This window comes from Grus americana, chromosome 1 (assembly GCF_028858705.1).
Source record: "Grus americana isolate bGruAme1 chromosome 1, bGruAme1.mat, whole genome shotgun sequence".
NCBI classification, from domain to species: Eukaryota; Metazoa; Chordata; class Aves; order Gruiformes; family Gruidae; genus Grus; species Grus americana.
The window spans coordinates 147,619,817-147,641,684 of NC_072852.1; the positions used below are offsets into that span (position 1 = coordinate 147,619,817).

At 42.0% G+C, this 21,868-nt stretch overlaps 1 protein-coding gene across 1 annotated transcript in view; it reads right to left on the reverse strand.

Annotated features, from left to right (window-relative positions):
- The window catches only part of AFF3 (ALF transcription elongation factor 3), a 332,349-nt gene that overhangs the window by 46,921 nt on the left and 263,560 nt on the right, over positions 1 to 21,868 (reverse strand). Inside the window, exon 10 of the mRNA XM_054813187.1 lies at positions 6,081 to 6,246. Within this exon, the coding sequence (XP_054669162.1) occupies positions 6,081 to 6,246 (166 nt within the window). The remainder of the gene's footprint in view (positions 1 to 6,080; positions 6,247 to 21,868) is intronic.

A 21,868-nucleotide genomic window follows, 5' to 3' on the forward strand; every position in this document is an offset into this window, starting at 1 on the left:
ATCCTGTTCTGTCTCTTTATGTACCTTGAAATTCTTGAAAACAGTGGTTCACAAAATATGGATTTCAAGGGATCACAGTAAACCAGCAGAAAACAGTGATTAACTGCTACAGTGTCATAACTTGGCAACATGGTACTTTCCTAGAGTGATATGTCTGCTATTTAGGCAGAGTAACTACAGTCCCACCAACCTATAAGCCAACTATGAAGTCTAATAAAAAGGATCAACAACGTTGCCAGCTTTACTAATTTTGTCAGGAGTTTCAGGACACCCGTTATTTTTTCTTAAAGCCTCAGCTCTCAGAATCATGGGCTTAGATGTACATCTGGGGTTTATTTAAATAAAAATTCAAATTCTTGTGGCTGCTGAAAAAAACCTGAAGATGTGTCTGTTAAAAAAAACCCCTTTAAGATGCATCTGCTAAAAGTAAAAACCCTGCAGCCCAGAAGATAAATTAAAAGAATCCAAAATTTAAAAATCAGAATTTTTAAACTTTTCTCACTATTTTTGAACCCTGATACAGTTTTAGAATATTTGAGATGATTGTCAGTGTACATGAGTGGTGCCAATTCACTTTTGGAAGTAATTTATTCAATTGATTGCTCTAACTGAAAAGTACTGTACTTTAAAATCACTGAAAAACACAAGGTACCTTGCCAGACAACAAAATCATGGCAGCCAAGAATGAAGAGCAGGCCTAATAAAAAAAGGGATTTGGAAAATTCACTTGAAAGTTTTTGACAATCCACTTTACATACCTAACTGCAATCATTTGTGGAAGAAAAAGAAAATCCCTAATTCTCCAGTCTACACCACCCCGTGAGCAAGTCAGATACCATTCTATGGAAGAAAAGTTGGATTGGTCAAAGTGGGACATTTTCAGCAGCACATAAGGATGGAAATATATATGAATATATATCCAGAGCGATCAGGTAGCAGAATGGTCTCTGTTCCTTATTTTTTTGTGTCATGGCAATATGCCGCCCTCAAGGCCTTGAAGAGAACTGGTCAGTTTTTAATTGGGGTAAAGCTGGTGGTGCCTTGATTGGCAGCAACGATAGGAATAACAGTCTGTGGTGAAGCTGACTTGCAATGAAGTATGGGTTTGGCATGAAAACCCAAACCAGGAAACTCTACCAGACAAAGATAGTTCCAGGGACCAATGCACCACAGATATACACATGTGCCAGGCTTCATTGAGAAACAGAAGGATGAGATACGCTTCCTTAAAAATTGTGGGTGGATTCATCTGTACAACATAGACACCTATATCTAAGCTAGTCAACGAGTTCCTTCAGTGGACTACTCTTCTAGGGTGTGAAACGTTCCCTCTTGAAATAGACATCTGAAATAGGCCAGATGAGCTGGGCCCTAAAAACGTCTATTCCACTCCACCGACTGTAAAGGGGAGGCTGAGGTGATGAGCAGATGTAGGTATCTACAGTAAAAGGGTCCAAATTTAGGTGAGATGACTCCCACACAGTCTATATATCTCAGATCTCTCCAAGGCTACAAGTACAACCAGAGGCACAAGTGGCACGTATCCAAAAGAAACCTTTGTTAAAACATTATTCAAAAATACTTTCTGGAGTGAAGGGCTGTTAAACACTGTAAGTGTAACAGGGTCACTCTACGCTTGTTATTACAAAGAGGGACCTAAGGTGTAGCTAATGCCATGGTAAACTTGAAGCATGACACCACTTTCATTGAGAGATTAGATAGCCTATAATATGTGCATGTACTTAGCCGACTGTGGGGTAGGACTGAGCTATCAGCCATCCCTGCACAATTCAACCTATTGTCAATCCACACACTAATTTACCCTTATAATAACTTGGTTGTGCTGTCCTGCTATCAAAGATTTGGTTCAGGGCAATCCCCATACAAATGAGGTGCCTTTTGATTGTATTTAAGGCATAGGTGATGATGACGATGACGACGACTATGACGATTACTACCATGACAATGACTTTATTGGTACTTCTATTAGTACTGCTGCTAACACTTTATGAAAGCAGAGCTGGGGATTCCTATGTGTTAGGCATGGTGCACATATACTGCAAGAGGTGGCTCCTGCCACAAAGACTTTTCTGGAGGGAAGGGAGACTTTAGTTTGTAGTCTTTGTCAAAAATAGTCCACAGACAGCTAAAGCTCATGAATCCTATTTGCAAAGGTAAAGGTAGTGTCTACAGTTGGTCTAGAAAATTTCCTTTTCTTCTGAGTGTACGAGTCAGGAAATTGACTCATGGCTCTACTTAACATGGGAAGCAAAAACTTTTTGGAAGACAGATATGGAAAACATACCCCACCACCCTGCAGCCCTAAAACTACAACTCTTCTTTCCCTGTCTGCCTAATGAAATCTATCAGTGAAGAAAGGTTGGCAAGGTGACATAAGCATGCTCACCAGTTAGCTAGTCTGCTAGGTACACACATTCTTCCTATTTTCCAAGCTAAAGAGAAGAGAGCCAATGCCACGCAGCACTTGAGGGAACAGCAGGGATTCACAGGCAGTGGCTCCTCAGCCACTGGTACTGATGTCCAGGCACTTGAGGGACTTGATACACAGTGCTCAGGAGGTGGCTCTCTGCTGATTGAGAGAGGAGGGTGGGGAAGAGCATAACCCTACAAATTACTTCAGCTTTGACCTGGTCAGTCACAACCTGGGGACTTGAAATGAAAGAGTATATCCTGTGATGATGGAATAAGTATGGACAAAAAGTATATGTGAATCCTTGAAAAAGAGGAAAAACTTTAATGGTTGTGAACTAGTCTCAGCAACGGAAGCTGTAAAGGACGCTGCATCTGGTGCGTGGGGCTGGCGGGGCCCAGGACAGCACACCTCTCTCTTTTGGCCCGGTTACTGTTGACTAGCCACTGACGCTTTGTCCCATGCAATGGCCTCTCCACTTCCTTCCTGCTCATCCCTCCCTCTAGTCCTCCTTGCATAGCGGGAATTCCTGGTTGTCTAACCTGATTCAGCCTTATTAAAGGTCTGCAGGATAATTCAATGGAGCAAAGAACAAACAAACCAAATTCTTAGCCTTTGAAATGTAGCTCTTTCTATGGACTTGACACCCAATTTTTTTTTCCTACCATCTGAAATAATTGCAAGGACAAGACGTCATTGTTTTCCAGCATCCTCATTTATGACGTTAATTAAGGTCATGCAAAGAATTCATGACTTCAGCAAAGAAACAGGAGATAGAAGCCTCAGTCCCTTGTTCATAATTTCAGGTTTGGCAGTCCACAAAACTGTAACTACTCACATTAATGTCTGAGGCACCTTAATTTGTCCACATCACTGAAACCAGTCTGAATGTTGTCTCCTGTTCTAGCTCAGCCATTATTCTTAGTTTACTGCAGACATAAAGTGTAGACAGCTGAGCTAGTCACTACAGGCTCTAAATAGTCAATGGAAAGAAACAGACACTTTTAGGGGGCAATTCATCTAATCTATTTTATATGTATGCTTTACAATGAGCTGCTTTTACACTCTAGGCAACCGCATTTAGACACCTGAGAACAACTCAAAGATCTCAAAATGAGATGAGGAAAAAATATAGAAGAAATGAAACAGCAATTGAATTTCCATATAACCTCAAATGCAGAAGACACACTGTCCTAGAAATAAGAATCTTTGAGTATATAGTATTTCAGATTAAGGAAAAAAAAAAAAAAGAAAAGAATGAAGGCCTCATAATGGTCTGCAGATTTCCACATTCAGTTCCTCCCAATGTGGAAATACGGATTTCCTGTCCAGCATTGTGCTGGAGTACTCAAGTTCATTGTACCTGAATTTATCGATTTATCCTAAAGCAAAAGCAAAGATGTATTTGCTTTTTCTATCTTATCCAATAGATGAAATTCATTTTAAGACTAGGACTGGAATTGAGTCCACTACTTAAATTTAGGTGGACAGGGCCTCCTTTTACAGAGCTTCCAATGACCTGTCTCTCTCCTTTTACTAGGTAAGAACATGGTATGTACTTTAGACAGATGGCTTTGCTGGGTGCATAAATATAAGTTAAAGCATTAATGCAAAGCAGACAGGACTTCCAGTCAGAGACATCACCAAAGCACGTTTTGAACTGGTGCCATCAGTCATATGATGGGCCTGGGAAAGCACTGGCCCTTGGGTATTGTACTTTCCTGGGACGCCCTGACCCTATCCATGTGTGGCCTCTCCCATATTGCATCAAGGTATGACCTATGAAAACCACTGCAGCCATCACATTTTTAAGTCCTTTACATTTTTGTATAAGCATGTTTCATACAGCATGTCCTAGAAGGCAAACCACACAAATATAATGCAAAGAGACAAGCAATCTGTTGGAGCAGCGCAGCTGTTTCGTGACAACGATCACTGATAACTCAGGCTCTGTACAAAAGTAGTTCCACAGATCTCAAGAGGATATGTATAAAATGCTGAAGAGAAGGCACTTCCTCCACGTTTCCATGACTCTCAGTCCCCTGCTCAACTTTATGAAATCCATGACCTGCCTCAGTTAATTAACTTCCCGCATTCCCTGAGGAACTGCTGCTCTCAGGTCCAAGCAGCATGGGTATCTGCCTAGATAGTAAACACTCCTTCCTTCCTGGGTTCTATGCTTGTCCTCCTTTTATCTTGTATTTCTTTCCCCTCAACAATGGTTCCTTCTCTTTCTTCTCTTTATCCCTTTTCTTCCACCTTCTGAGATCCTGCAGGGAGCGAGCACGAGATCTCAGCACTAATTCCAGTGGGGAGCTAGGCAGAGAGAGAACAAGGTCCAAACGGGTCGGATGAGAGAGCTCAGAATGGGAACTAAGACATGGGGTAGTGCAGAGAGGGCAACACAGAAGAGAGATTGGAAGCAAGAGAATAGGGACGAAAGGAAAGAGAACCAGAGAGAGAGATTTAGGAAAGGGACAAAGTGAGAGGAAAATTAACTGGAAATGGATCTGAAAGTACAGTGAAGGAAAGACAGAAAGGAAGATAAGTGTTAAATAAGGAACAAAAGTGACAAAACCTGAGAAAAATATATTAAGGATGTTTCTGTGCGTGCTGCATTTTGTCTGACAGGAAACATGGCCCCAAATAACTGAGCAAAAGATGAGGAAAGGCTTGCTGGTTATTCGGTATAATTTTTCAGGGTGAGAGAATAGGTGAGGCATAGTTTTGGGGGGAGTAGTCCGGTGATTGGATGCTTTATGTGGAGTAGGAAAATACACTGACTGTATTTCAAGTGTATTTACAATCTTGCTGCTAGATTTTTGAATATTTTTACATACATTAATGTGTGTGATGTGGCTGTGGAGTTCATGGTTTTATTCTAAAGGTGTGTATTGACTAAAACGTGTAAAAATGTCAATCCTGGTAGAAAAGCAGAGGAGAGAAAGCAGCCTTGTTGTGTCTGTTGAGCCTCTGCAGAGGTGAAAGTAGAAGGTGGCATAGCACTGGCAGCTTAATTGTAATTTGGGTAGGGCTCGTCTACTTGTGGAAATTTTCAGTACTAGCTTTCCAGATGACAAGTTTGGGCTTAATGTTTTGCACCATGAGTAATTCAGTTTAGTCCATTTTGGAAGTGGATTAAAATAAATCATACAAAGGCAGCAGTAGCAGAGAATAATTCACTTAGACAGCGAGGCGAGGGAAGTGTGTGAGTGAAAAACAACTGTTTTGCTTTAAAAATCCACCCTCAAACTGATTTTGTAATAGCTTCCCTGTGTAGAATTGCCTTGCAGTGCTGGGAGCCCACATCAGGACTTACGCACTAAGCAAGCCATTGCTATGGAGGCAGAGTTGCATAAAACTTCAAGCAAGCTGTGAGCCTTGCAAGGTGCTCCACTCATCTCCAATTTGAGGAAAATATCACAGGGTTATTTCTTTCATCATTTTTGTTTCAAATGCTTTAATCTGCCCCAGGATCCCCTGCCACTTGCATTTCACAGCACGCCAGAAGGAGGATCCCTGGGCCTTTCTCTTCCAGTTTTTTTGTGCATCTCCCCACAGACTCCTTGTGTCGGCTTGGCTGGAAAAAGGTCTGAGTGGGTGTAATGACGGATTGCCGCCCTAAATCAAAGAGAGCAGAAGCCCTTACCTCTGGGCTGGAGTAATGCGAGGGCTTGCTGCCGTCACTCTCGCTGGAGCTGCTTTCGCTCTCTGAGTCAGACTCTGAGCTGCTCTCGGATTCACTGGAGCTGCTGCTGCTCGACCCCTTGCTGGAGAGTCCCGAGGCTCGGGCGTTGGACTGCGGCACCACCAGGCTGCCAGCCCCACACACAGCCCATCGGGGAGGGAGGAGGGAAGAAAAGAAAACAAGAACACAAAAAACCCACATGTAAAAACCATGGTGGTTTAGGGAACATACCTATCTGAATGCCTGTGAGCTTGTCTCCCCTGCTAATGAATGGTGAAGTGAGTTCAACATTACATTATTGTAATTGAGGGGAAAATATGGGGTTACCCTCATATCCATTTAAATCCACAGCCTGGCAACCATCTCTTCTTCATCTGAGGGAGGGTCAAGTTTTCAGTTCAGCCTGTCTCTTTTTTCAATCAACAGACATTTTAGGATACCAAAAAAATACCAAATATTAAAAAACAGAGTATAGAAATGAACACTCTGCACAGAGGTGAAAGCAGGAGATGAAAAAGGTGAACAGTTAAGAAACAAAGCTGAATTCCACAGTACCAGTCATTTATAAGTAGTAATAGCAATAGCAATAATAATAACAATAATAATGCATCATCACTGACGCTTTCGACCCCCATCTTTTGTTCTGCACACTTCTTCACATACCCGTAAATGATGTGGTTACCTGTACACACACACCATTTTGATATTGACAACTGCAAGATCTAAGACTCTGATCCTGCAAAAACTTGAAGAGCTCAGGCTTGTGTTTTTGCACGTCAGCAGTGCAGTGCTGTCAGCAGAGCTACTTGCCTTCTTAAAAGTTATGTTTGCATGCAAGTGTTTGTATTATCAGGCCTGACAGCAGAAGAAATGTATACTTTCCTGAAATAGTTGACCATGCATATTAAAAATATCACAGTCATAAAGACTTGAGTGTGAAATGTCCTATTAAGTCATCCAGCTTATTCCCCAGGCAATGGAAGATTGTTCCCTATAGCAAGGTGCATTTTCTAGTGAGTTGTCCAATTTGGTTTTAAATGACTTGAATGCAGCTTTTACTTTTACCCCTGGGAAACTTCTCTGCAAACTAACCCAAATTCCACTGTCAGAAATTTCTCCCTAGATTCAACCTGAAGTTGCCCTTTTAAAATTTATTGTTGTTACTTATTATTTCATCCTATTACTAATAGTTGCTATGATGAATTATCCTCCTCCCTTTTTGCTTTCACATATTTGCAGACTGTTTTCCTGCTCTGCTTCAGTCATCTTTCAGACAAGGCCTTACACATTTACTTCTTCTGATGTTTCTTCATAAGTCATTATCTCCAGGGATATGGGATCATTTTTATGGCTCTTTTCTGATCTCATTCCAATTTGTCTATATCTCTCTGATAACAGGATGCCCAAAACAGAGTGCAGCATTATAGATGGGTTCTCACTAGAGCCCTACAATGAAGGGCTATTACCTTCCTGCTCCTTGATGCGTTGCTTCTGTAAACATATACCCGAGCTGTGATGGAATATATAGTCCATTAACACTCCTACATCTCTTTCAACACTGCTTTCTCCAGAATTCCTCCACTGATAGCTACATTTTAGATTATTTGCTTCCAGAGAGATTAGCTTGCTTTTTTTCTTCATACCAGATCTCATTTTCTTCTTTACTGCACATGCTTCTAGCTCCTTTTGATTTATTTCTCTGCCCTCAGAGGTGTCTGCAGCAACTTCTAATTTAGTATCAAATCCAAACTTAATTAAATGGTTATTCACTTCCTTTTCCAGATCATTAATGAGACTGTTAAATAAACCCCACACAAAACACACTGGTACCCTAATAACCATCTCTTCCCACCTCCATTCACCGGTGTTTATCATTACCCTTGTTTATGCTCCATCAGTCCAATATTGTGGCTAATGCAATGTGATCTTGGAGACGCATTTTGTGAGAAATAATATCTAATAATTAATCACAGTTCTGCTACGTTGCACCTAATGGATTGTCTTTACCTGCTAACTGTGCATTTCATTCTGGAAAATGAGTACCTGACACCTGACACGAGCCATATATGACAGGCGATTTCTGGGGCTTTGAAAAGAGCCCAGGCCACCAGAGATGCAGTTTCAACTCCACGATTCCCCACAGCCACGTAATTCCTGGCCCTATCCCCGTCTCCCCTAACATATGCCAACCTTTCCCCAGTGGACCACCTGTCTTGCACAAGCCAGTACTTCCACCACATCGCCCTTACTTATAGTGCTCCCCTTGCCTTTTTGCTAGGGAGCGGCACAGCTGCCCATGGCTTTCTTGCTCCAGAGAGTTACTGGTTGCTTGGGGAATCGTGCTGCTGTTGGAGACTTTTCTGCACCCTTTGAGGCCCAGCGCAGCCGGGCAGTGCAGAAAACATCACCTATGATCTCACCTTAGTATTTAAAGCAAGTAAAAAAAAACCCCAAAAACCAAAACAAAAACAGGAGAGGGAGGAGCTGACATCCATTTATATTTTTGACCTTTATTTCCATCCTTGTAACCATCAGGTGGTAGGCAAAGGCAACAGAAAAAGCTCATCCTCCAGCGGGACAGCTCGGTGCTACGCGCGTGTTTGCAGAAGTGCCCGCCGATTCTTGGGAAGCAAGAGGTCTATCATCATGCACAGGCAATAAATGTACCAATTACAATGAATGCCTTTAAAAACTTGCCCTCTGCTATATTTGTTGTTATTCATGATGTCTCTTTGTCTAGCCAGGTAGGTGTGGTACATACAAGATTTTCAGGCAGCCATTTGTATAACAGCATTAAGGCACAGAGGTGCGTGAAACAGAAACAGCTTATAAGCTTGTAAAAATTTTCCTTCCTGGAGAAGGAAAATTGATGTTTTGTGCACTGCTTTGGGACAACGCAGTTTTCCACTTGTACAGCTTGCCCAGTAAACTCTAGATATAAGTTGCTCACTTATATTAACAGATTACAGTCAATCCCTTGCTAATAAAATAGAGAGCTATATAAAGGCTTTTGTAAGTAGGTTTTCTGGTTTTGATTTTTTTTTTCTTTTTTTCTTTTTCTTAGGGGAATATGAAAAGGCAACTGCCTTTTCTGACAGCATAGCTTAGGGAATGCTTTTGACAGTGTCCGACTCTGATGGATTTCTTGTCCTCTCCACAAGAGCATTGTGACTGTTGCCTGAGAAGTTCTTCAACATCACAAAACATCTGCACATTTATGTCCTGCCCCTAGTGACTGTGGTTTTAATTTTTAAACCATCATTTTTGTTTGGCATTGACTGAAGTATTCAGAATTGCTATATAGGGGATGAGGAAGAAAAAAACTCCCAGTAATATTTCTTTCCTGTTGTGACATGAAATGTTTTTCTAAGCTGCTGAATAGAAATTGTTACTACAGCCATAGATATAAAATATAACTGTTGGACTCTTCACAAACATCTGGAAATCTATGTTTGCTGCTCTAATGGTAGCCAATATACTACAAAAAATTAACATTACAATTTTTTCCCATTCATGTTAATACTGTTGAAGTCTTCTGTCCCCCTTCTACCTTTTCCATTTTTAAATATAGCATACTCTTATAAAGATTCTCATTATATTATAGTGACCAGGGTGGAAACACTTACATGTTTCTTCATGCATTCTTATTAAAAAATGGCCATTATTTTAAATTGGCAACTTCCATTTTGGACTGTTCTTTCTAAAGTATGTAAGCAAGATCATGCAGTCAAAATAAAAGACCGATTTGCATTTTAATGACTGTGGCACATAACATTCATGCATATTTTGCTACTGGCTTATGCCCCAGAATTAATTACTACATCATAGAAATGATATTTTTATTTTAAGCAATTAAACAACAATTTGGGTAAGAACCACTTTTCTTTAAAGCCCTTGATCAGAACATGCACTCTCTGACTTAACAGAGAGAGTAAATACCTTGTAAAGTTGCCAGAAGTTCAGTAGTAAGTTCACTTAATAACCAACGCACCATCTGAAGTTTCTGATCAGGTGTCTCCCATCATCCTGGCTACATGGGACTTGGGCACCTAAACACCGTGCAAGTCTCCAACAACTTATTTTCCTGCACTGCCTAGTGGACAAGTCACCCTTCTCTGAAAAACTGCTAGATACCTTGTAGCCTCAATTTTTCTCAGATGCGCAGGTTCAGAAACACAGTGGTTTGGGGAGGTTAATACTTCTTCCCCGCTCAAACTAATTTGTGATCCAAATTGAGAGGCAGAGCCACCTCAATACCTGGAGAAGCCTGAGAGGTTAGTTGTGGTGGGACCACTTACAAGCTCCATCAGACTGCATGGCCATGGCCAACCTTTGAACAGCACCAAAGCGGTTTAACCACTTGTGCAGGAAGGTGCAGTGTTTGCCATTCAGTCAGTGGACAAAGATTCCCAAATCAGATTACCCCGGTAGCCCGCAGGAGACCTCTTGAGGTTAATCACGCTGGATCTGCGTCTTACTCTATACTTCATATTAAGCTGCTGCTTACAGCTGCACTACTTTCCATGATAATAAATCATGGCATTTAGCACTGGCCACAAGAAGTTCCCGGGCAGCTAAGCATATGCAGGAATTCAGTCTCAGTGTTTAAAAGACAGACAGCATGGATCCCTGAACAAGGTACAAGTAAAACAGATGCAGTTCTTTACCAAATGGCAAGTATTTGGTAACAATATTAAATGGATTCAAAAGAGAAAAATCCCTTCTATGCTGAAGAAATTGTGATCCCAATTCTTCACAGCATTACAATATGAAAGCACTTTATACCTACTTTACACAGGTATGGATGATTATCAAGAATGCAAAGCAAGGGAGAATCAGGCCTTGAAGAAAAGACTGTGTCAAGAAAACATATCAGAATGAGCCTCTGAAATACTTTTCCAGCCACAACAAAGGCTACGCAAATGCTCATGCTTCATATTTTGGAGTCCAGGTGGTCTGTGTAATTTCACTTTGCAAAAATTGTATCCAGAGCCTTCCTATCAAAAAGCTCAATAACACTATCAGTCACCATCTATCTGCTGTATTTGTTTTCGTGTCTGGAGATGGGACAATATTTAGCCAGTGTCATCTGCATAGCTGTGATCATCTAAACTATTTTTCTTCTAAATCTCACCCTATGGTACCATCCATCAAGCACTGTGCAACTACCAAGTGGCTCCGACTCCCCATAGGAAAGAGAAATGCGACAATTAGCGCAAAGAGCTGACTTGAATAAACAAGTGACACTGTTAGGGATCATGTTGTCAACACTGAGAGGTAAACATGGAGAAGGTGATCTGAATTTGTAGATGTCACAAAGGTTAGAGAAAATCCTAAGAAGGGCTGTATGAATGCTTGCAGTATTCGAAATACCCAGAAAATCTATCACTGTCTGGAAGATCAAGGCCAACTGTGGGAAAACAATACTCTGAAACAGATACCAGTCCCTTGGCTGGTATAAACTGTCATAGCTACATTGACTTCAATTAGTCTACATTGATTTAAATCAAACAGTAAATCTGACCAAGACTCTGAAATGATATTTCACGCTCAGTGACGAAAACATATTCCACAGTTTAAAGGAGCTCTGTTGGCAGAGTCTCTATTTTTATTCCAGATTAAAGTATCTGAAACACCACTTCCTTCTTCCCTTGAAGCCAACCTAAAACCCAGCAAAGGTCTTTAATGGAAAATTCTTTATCCTTTTGTTGCAAGAAGCAAATTCCATATGGTGCTTCCTCAAAGCACAAACTGAGAACATCATGCCAAGATCTTTATAATTATCTCTGCTGCCTGGCACTGAAGATATTGCATGTCTCCCGTGCACACAGTAGGGAATTCCTGTGTTGGTAATTGTGAATGAATCACAGAGGCAACAGAAATGCCCACTTCTTGCTGCTGCCCCTGTGTATTTTTCAAATTCTCTTTCAGCGAAGACATCTGAAGCATGCTTGCCATGAGGGTCTATCTGGACTTGCAGATCAGGCCATCCCAATGTTGTAACAGAACATATGGGGATATTTTCTGAGGCAACTATAGAATGCCAAGAAATAGCACCATAAGGATAGCCTACAGAATGAATGTGGACGTCATCCATTTGTTTCAGGCCAAAATCATGCTGAGAAAAGGGAGATGATACCATAAATTCTAGAATATGCACCCACTTGAGGACAGCCAGATACCTCCATGGTTTCAAGTACGAAGTCTGGTTCTGTACTTAACATACAAATGTGAGTATAAGGAGCCTCTGTTCCAGTTTTAGCTGTCCCATGTCGAGTCTGACCAAATCAGTTGACCCTTTCAGGGCTCTGGTCACCATACTAGTCATACATGGGGATGACCGAACTTGCCTACCTTCAGTGCGTTAGGAGACGTCCTTCATTATTCTTTAAAAAGCACTTGGATATCCTTGTTCTGAACACAGTACAGAAGTGACACAAATTTATGGTTTTGTTCCTTTGCTAACCGAGAGCACGAAAGCAATTAACTGTCTGAGTTCTTTACAGTTACCGATTGTCAAAACCTATCATTCACTAACAAAAAACGGAGCTAGCCCTGCCATGGTCGGCTGTTCGAGCCTGAATGCAAAAAAATGAGGCTGGGCACTTCCTTTTCTTCAGGTAAACGATTTCCCAGGAGTCTGTTAATACCTTTAGGAAACAGAGAAATGTTTTCATACCTCATTCCTATAATGGATGAGGTATGAAATGGGAGTCATGATGAGTGAGAGTCCTGGAGGTTGTTCGGCTTGTCACAATATATAATGTTGCTGTGAAAGCACTGCATTACCTTAGCTGCACCACCTTTGCACAGCACAACTAATAAAGCACAGCTGCCAAGAACAGAGTTCATAGACTCCACCTATATTTTAACACCGTCCTTGGGAGCTGCTTAAATAGTTTGTGCTGACAAGACTACAAGTATCATCTGATAATGCAGACCTAAGGTAAATCAGGTCTCTTCAGAGAGTCATGTGTGCCCTGTGCGACTGCAGTTTAATTGCCAGAATAGTCACCAGAGAAAAACAAATTGATAGGAAAGGCTGTTTAGAAAAACAAGCTATGAAGCTCATGCACACATGCATAAAAAAACTCTCAAGAAAATTCAGTCTGGCAAGGGGGCATCTACTTAAGGCCTGGATGATACTGGAAGCAGCAGAATCACAGCTCCCACCTTGAAGGAATATGGTAGGAAAGAGAAAACCACTGAAAAAACCTTGGCTAAAAAACCCCTCCTAAAATAAAATGCTAAATAACAATCAATAGTGACATCTCTGTATAAATAGCTCTATCAGGACTAGCGTGTGCCAGGGTATCTGAGATGAAAGGGTCCAATAGACCTGGAGCAGAATTAGCGTGGGGATGAAGTGATTAGTCAGCAGGCTGACAGCTGTGCTAGGATCCTGGTGCCAGATTCCAGTGTATGCTTTCCACTGCTGCCAAGCGTTTGCTTGTCGCTCCAGATAAATGGAGCATCAGCAGTGTTTTATTTGACCTGCTCACAAGAAAAATAAAGCAACTCTGACTTCCTCGGTGTGTTTGTCGTTGACCTTGCATCAGCTGAATATGAGCAGAGAGATTCCCTGGTCTGGGAAAGTTAACTCTTTAGTAGAAGAGGAGTGATAGAGTCTTTTTACCTTGGTAGTATAATTAGTCCCTTAATGGCTCAAAGTACGGTGACTTAAAAAGACAAAGTGACAGGCACAGCCTATGTGTCCTATACTGTCCTTGGAACATGCCTTTGGACCAATGGCCTGGAGAATGATGAATAGCTTTGAGAATAGTCCATGAATAGCCACCCTCCTGCCTCCAGTGTGAAATCAGGAAACCATTTCTACAGAGACTTTTTGGGGGCAGGGGACATAAAGAAATTGTATGTGGATGAAGTTGTTGAGAAGATTCAGTCAGACAACACTGCTTTTGATTTTCCTCCGAGACCAAGGGCAATGTCTTTTGTGCGTTTTCCTTCATATGTACCTCCAAAGTTTTATTTTTCTCTCTTTTCTGCAGCTGTCTGGTCATGTTAGGAACTTTCTGTTTGAGATCCCCTCTCTTGTCTGGTTGAGGCCAGCTTCTGGGTGGAAATCAGACACAGTGTCTTTGAATTATGTGTCTAAAAGGGAAAGTGGAACACACACTTTTTTTGACCTTTAATGTCCTCGATGTGTGAAAGTTCTCCTTCATGGTGGCTAAGAGAGACAACCATACTCTGGAAGCAGTGTTACTCAAAGGACTCTCCTGGGAGATACACCCTTTCCTTTTCTCTTCTAGGAATCTAGCCCTCACATCAGATCAAAAGGCCCAGGGAAGGGGTAAGAAACCCAGACAGACTTTGCAAGAAGGGAAAAGGACTCCTTTGAGCACTTGTAGATATATAGTACTAGTGGCTGAGACTGTGGTCAGTCATAGTTTTTCCATATCCAATAATACTGAAGCTTTGGATGTCTTTCTGGCACTCATTGTAATAACCAAGTGCATTCTTCTGGACACTGCTACTTTCTGATCTTTCTTCTTTTCCACCTGTCTCTTTTCCCCTCTTCACTTTGAGGAGGTTCCTTTCCTGGCAGCATCAGGAGTTGCTGCATACAATTGCCAATGGTCTCCAGAGAACGTGAGTTCATTTGCCCACGGGTGATCAGATTACTTAGTTTCACTGAAGAAGGTAAATATCACTAGAGATGAGCTCTGTTCCATTTCCCATTACATGAGTTAAAAACACGCCTGCATTTTGTTGGTTTGCTGGTAAGTCAGATACAGAATAGGAGCTCAGGGCTCAGCTGTCGGAAGGTCTCATTAGCATGGACTAATGTGAAAGTAAAGATGTCATGAAGCTGCACAAAAGTTCTTTTGGTCACAGGTCAGCACGCACTGCTGAATCCTGCCATCTGAAGAACGACTTCTGGACCGATGGCCCTTCAAGAGAGAGGAAAAGCTCCATAGGGGTTCCTTTTTCACAAAATCTTGATGTCACATATGACAGTAGGAAGAGAGATCCTTGGGCTTTAGCAAAATAAAAAAATTGGAAGTTACACACGAAATCAATGAAAATAGGAAGAAAGGCTCTAATTTAGTGATGGGTGAATGGCAATACAGAGTGTAGAGAGTGACAAGGACTAAGGACTGTTCAAAGTTCAGCTGGGTGGTCAACTGAGGACCTCAACCAAGCCAATGTTCTGAATATGTGAACAAATAAGTCATGTGACTCATACAGTCAGGACTCCACCTATTGTGCAGGGCTTAAAAAGACTAAAAAAGAATGTAGCTGAGTTAAATCAAAGGGGAATTGGACCCTCTTGGTCCGATCTTGATATAGCTGGCCAGTGAGGTAGAGGATAGTGGGTTTGTAGGCATACAGTTTTTCTGCCCTTAACTTACAAGGGGACCTAACTACTTTCAACTTTAGCACTCAAAAATGCCCTCTGGAGATTCCTGCCTCTCTTGATGGACTAGAGGGAATCTAGGATCCTAAGGATCGCTTAAACATGCCTGGTATGTCCAATACCATGTGCATTGTGATCTGTATGGGAAGCAAGGGATGGTTAGATCAGATTCCTCTTCATAATTTCCATTGCAGGGTTCAGTCAACTCTCTCCACTTGTCCTAAGGACTGGGGGTGGTATGCAATATGAAGACCTATATCCACTCCCAACTCAGTACTCCACTGTTTCATTAGAGCACTATTAAAAGCTGATCCCCTGTCAGATTCAATGATATCAGTACCACCTGTCTCAGGAATAGATCCCCCTCTACCATTCTGAAGGTAATTCCAGCAGCTTGGTCTTTGGTGCTTCAACGCGCTGGGAGAAATGTTGCAAAGATAAAGGTAATTAAGCACTGGAACAGATCATCAGTGGAGATATGGAACATCAGTCATGGTAGATTCAGAAACTAGGTTAGGCAAAAGAGCAATGCAAAATGTTCTGTAGAGTGGCATTAATCCACCATCTTCAAAATGTCTCATCAGGAGAATTTGATACCACTTCTCTGGGTGTTGCTTTTCTTGTCTCATTTATTTCCTAAAACATGAAGTATAGATGTACTTCTATCCAAGAAAAGAACAATTTTTGCTTGTGAATGACAGCTTCATCAAGCCACAGAAGACAACCACCACAGTGCAGACAGGAAAATCCTTGTCTGCATTGGCCTACCATCACCTTATTTCAGAATTACTGTTAACATAACTCATGTCGTGGCTGGCCATCTAAATGGATGGCGTTTTGTAATCTTCAGACACTGTTGTACCTCGCTTCAGCACAGCAGCCTTTTGCCTCAGTCAGCAGGGCCCTGGGTATGGTTCTGCCTTGCAAGACCTCTTGCTAAGCTCTGAGAGTCCAAATACAGATGAACTTGTGCAGATAAAATTACTAACTACCATAATGGCTGTCCAAATGGGTGCAATAAATTTCAGCGTGAGACAAACTCTCTCAGGTTTTACTGACTCTTAATGTTGCTGCTGCCAGCTTTAGTGTTACTCTTTGACTCAAGCCATATTCTGTTGTCTCCCAAAGGTCTTTTCGGCCCGTCAGCTCTAATCAATATGCTGCCTTGAGAAGGAGCTTGCTTTAAGTAGATTTGCTCACCATAAAGAACCATATAAAGAAAATTTGACTTCTACTCCTTGTCAGCATATATCACTCTCTATGCAGAGCAGCATTTAGATGATCTGTTAGTTGAATCCAAGTGCTCTCTTTTATATGTTTCAAGAAATGACAAATGCCTGGAAAAAATGCATAGTTGTTCTACAGAAGACATTAGGCAGACTCAGGAATGGCAAGCAGAACAGCTAATAAAGCCCAGAATTGTAGCAGAGACGATGTTAAAAGCTAATTAGTTTGAGATTATTTGAAGACTTATAAAAGGTTCTTCTGTTCTCCTTTCTGATGTAAGTACAGCCTGTTTTCCAGCAACATGCAAAACTATTTTAATATGTTTTTAGAAAGAGTTGCCCAGGATATGCTGTTTACCTATTATTGACATGCTAGCTCAAAATAAAGGATGTTTAAAACCGGTTTTCAGCTGTTGAGTATTTGCCTGTGGCACAGCCTTAGATTTTCAGGGGTCTGAGACACTGGGAAATAAACTTCTCCCGTTCTGACCAGGCTCAGATTCTTGGCCCCTTATTCTGGCTTAGTAGCATCGCACTTTACAGCTTGGATTGGAGTACCCAGAAGTGCTCCTGGAGAGCAGGAATAATCTGTTTAGTGAGAGCATCAGGATCTGACCCACTGTAAACCAGCAACACAGCATGTAGACACTTAATGAAGAATTTTAAAACAGAGAGAAGCCCCTACTAGTAACCTTTGCTGTGCCTTCCTCAGGTATAATGTGGCCTGTGAAAAACAATGAATAAGTATGATATGCACAAATACATAAATCTATGTTAAGAAAGAGTTATATAAATTGCCTTTTACAATTCAAAGGAAAAAATCAAATGTGAATTGCATGCTTTTGTTAGATGTCATTCACGGAAAGCAAACTTGAGGTTTGTTCATGCACACACAGATGATGAGGGGAGGTAGAAATAAATTACAAAGTAAATATAATTTTATTTCCTTTATTAATCTAGAATGTAGTACCAATGTGTCTGGACTCCCCAGCTGCACCCTCCTGCAGGATGTTATCAATCCTTTACTTCTGTGAAATGTGCTAGCAGCTAGTATGAAAAGCACTAGAACTGTATGACATTTTAATAAAAAAATTTGGTCTTACACCATGCTGTGTCCTGATGTAATAGTTAAACTTATGTCTTCCAATATACCTTTCAATCCATATCTCATATGTTTTGCTGTTCATTAACTGCCATGCGTCTTTTTGAGTTTCTTATGAATTTACAATATCACTAAGGTATGCCTAGATGCCTTCACCTATTCTTCAATGTTTCTTTTGTTCTCCCTGCCTCTCCCAGGGAGGCAGAAAGGAAATGCACACATGATTTACAAGGGCATGTAGTGATAGGACAAGGGGTAATGGCCTTAAACTAAAAGATGGTAGATTTAGATTAGATGTTAGGAAGAAATTCTTCACTGTGAGGGCAGTGAGACACTGGAACAGGTTGCCTGGAGAAGCTGTGGATGCCCCCTCCCTGGAAGTGTTCAAGGCCAGGTTGGATGGGGCTTTGGGCAACCTGGTCTAGTGGAGGGTGTCCCTGCCCATGGCAGGGGGGTTGGAACTAGATGGTCTTCGAGGTCCCTTCCAACCCAAACCATTCTATGGTTCTATGATAGTGAGGGGAGGGCATGGGAACAGGGAGAAATATTGTTCATCGGTGCTGCTTCTCCCTCCCAGTGCCACAACAAGCTGTTGCTGTCTTCTTCCTCTCTCTGCCCCCAGGCTAATAGTCCCTTTCTGGCATTCTGGTCTTACTGCAGTATCTCAAACACCCCTCTGCCTGCCTGAGGTCCTGCATGGTCTAGGATATGCTGCGTGAAGTAGCAGGCCTCTTCAGAGCATGAATTTATGTTTAGCAGTGTGATAGAGCAGGGAGACTGTTAAAGGTGTAGGAGTCAACATGTGTTGCTGCTAGGAGTTCAGTGCCCAGCTGTGAGGATATACATTCAGTATGTCTTTAAAAGTGTATCAGGTCACCTGCCTGCAGCTGGGAAACAGCTGGGGGAAAGGGGAAGATTCTGCACAAGAGCTTTGCAGAGAAGATGAGATGGACAGATAGATTTCCAGGAGAGTATGGTTTTCCATAGGCAGTGCAGCAAAAAAGTAACTCTTTGGGATTTTTTTACCACCTCAACATGACTCTAAACCCTGCTAGACAAGCCTCAGCCTGGGGAGAAAGATCAAGTGTTTGGTCTTTGCCATTAGCTTAGACACTAGGGGAAAGAGCTAGATGACTTTGTTGATAACTAGCTTGAAGACCCCAGCAGGCCTTCAGACAGTTTTATTAATCATAAAAGTCATTAAAAACAGCCCGTTCCTCAGGGGCAAAGTTAAAACAAAACCTCAGAAGAATGAATCAGGGCAGGCATCTCCCATTCCTAAGAGCACTCTGTTAGCATTCAGTGCAGGGAACTGATAGGAAATACCTAGGAGTGAAACTCCCAAGTGAGATATCCAAATGCTTTCTCAGGGAAGGGGCAAGCACTTTCTTATGGATTTAGATAGCAACACGGAAAGATATCAATGGGCTTTGTGTACAGCTCAGAGGCGCTGAACTTTCAGACAGGCTCTCACGTCACATCCAGAATCAGCAAGACAGTTTTCCCCTTTGCCTTTTCGCTTGGCCTTTCCTCTTTCACTTTTTTGCTTTCTCCCTGCCTCTCCTTTTCCCCCTTATCTTTCTCTTTTCCCCTTGCATTACCTTGCCTTTTTTTAAAAAAAAGTGGATAGAGATAACATTTATTTGCTTCTGTGCTACTGTCCAGTGTTTGCGCTCTCTCAGCAGTCTTTAGCTGCCTTTGCCATATGAACCTGTCAAGCTCTTAAAGATGTCTTACATATCTTAGGGCTTCTCAAGTGACTTTAGATGCCTGTGTTGAGGTACCTGAATCCCATCTTAACTTTGTCACCTCACAGTTGTGAAAAAATCCTTCCAAAGCAGCCCAAATGTGAAACAAAGCATTGTTATCTCCTTGGGTCAGCAGACAACCAGATTTGATTCTGGTTTTATTTACCGATAAAAGGCATACACTTTTCCAACAAAATTAGCTTTATAGGGATGTTGACCACAAAACTCAATGGCAGTTTAAATGTAAGCATTCATTTCTCTTATTTTAACTGGAAAGATTTCAATGCTGAAAAAGACTGTGAATGAAGAACTGGGACATAAGGCAGGCAAAAAAGAGGATGGAGGAGAATCGTAGGCGGTGGGAAGGAGAGGAAGCTTGCAGAGGCAGTTTTTCTGTGATCTGTGGAGCTGGTGACTGAAATATGTACAGCAGATGAATGATGCAGATCTTCTGCCCAACAAGGTGCCTCCCTGCAACACCAGACATCATTTTTGGACTTCTGTGGCCCGGGCTTGGGAAGACTCACATGAGACTCCATGCACCAGTATAAGCAAAGGGGATCAACTGTCTGGAAAGCAGCTTTGCAAACAAGGCCCTGAGGGTCCTGATGGACACCAAGTTTACCATGAGCTAGCAATGCCCCTTGCGGCAAAGGCAGTCAACAGCACCCTAGGCTGAAGTAGGAAGAGCGTTGCCAGCAGGTGGAGGGAGGTGAACCTTCCTCCCTGCTCAGTCCTGGTGAGACACATCTGGAGTACTGGATCCAGGTCTGGGCTCCCCAGTACAAGAGAGATACGGAACGACTCCAGCAAAATGCCATGAAAATGATTAAGGGAGGCTGAGATGACTGGGAGGGATAAATACCTGATAGGAGGAAGTAAAGACGACAGAGCTAGGCTCTTCTCAGTGGTGCCCAGTGACAGGACAAGGTGCAAAGGGCACAAAGTGAAATATGGGAAGTTCAATTTAAATATAACCAACATTTTTTTTTGCTGGGAGCATGGTCAAACTCTGGAACACATTGCCCAGAGAGGCTGTGAAGTCTCCATCCTGGGAGATATTCAAGACCTAACTCAACACAGCCCTGAGCAACTGCTTTAGCTGACCCTGCTCTGAGTGGGGGGTGGACTGGATGGCTCCCGGAGATGCCTTCCAGCCTCAGCCATCCTGTGACCCTGTGGGACTAGCTCAGGTACCCAAACTATGGGGCCCTCTGGGAACACAAAGCTCAGTGAGGTATGAAGCCTACCCAAGAAGCTGGATAACTACATGGGCACTGAATTGTTTCTGAGCTCCATTTGGCTGTGAGCGTTAGCCCGTTGTGTGTTTAAAGCTCACTCAGATGGCTACATAAATAATTGCCCCAACTTGACTGAAGTGTAGACTTGGCCTCGGGCACCAACACTACAGCTGAATCCATGTGCCAGCTGCATATCACATGTTGGCAGCTTTACCCACTGCTCCATCCTTTTGCAGGCTACTCCATGCTTGTCAGAGTAAAATGGACTCTGGGGGTGTTATTAGGTTCATTTGCTGCATTTGGTGTATTTTACAGCAGGTGGAAGGTGCAGCAGCAGCAGCCCCAGGCTGGAAAACTTCCTTCTCCTTCAAACATTTCTGGATCTGTTTCCGAATGTGGTCAGCAGTGTCGGAGGCAGCCCATCAGGTCACGCTTTATTTATTTAACTGTACTTTACAGCACCGCTCTCCTTCTGTAAAACCTTGCTGTTAGGAGACTGCTTTACATTTTTCTGGGAATATCTCTCAAGTGCAGTTGTCTAGCATCACTGCCCAGAGCAGCTGCTGACAATGCCAATGCACCGAGAGCTGGAAAATCCTTCCTTTCTGAAATCAAGAGTAGAAAAGATCATCATGAAATAATAGACTAATGTGGCCATTCTATCTATGCTGCTCATAAATTACATTTTGAACCTGGCAATTGCAGGGTAATTAGGAGGAGAGTGGTTCTCCTGCAGGAACATATATTTCCTATTCTGCCTGCCTGACACACTCCAGTTTAATTTTTCCTTTGTTCACTCAGCTCAGAGAACAGCAATTACCAAAGGTGACAGCCTAGTGGCAATTTTTGAATCATGAAGAGACTTAGCACAGAAATGAGAAAAAAAAAAGAAAAAAAAGGACAGGTATCACTAGTAATTAAAATAATTTTGAATTAAAGGGACTATTTCAATAATTGCTTTTGTACTATAATCGTCACCACATAACCTATCCTTATGAATTACTAATAAAGTGAAATAACACTACTGTGGAGAGTGAGCGTAAAAAGACAGTT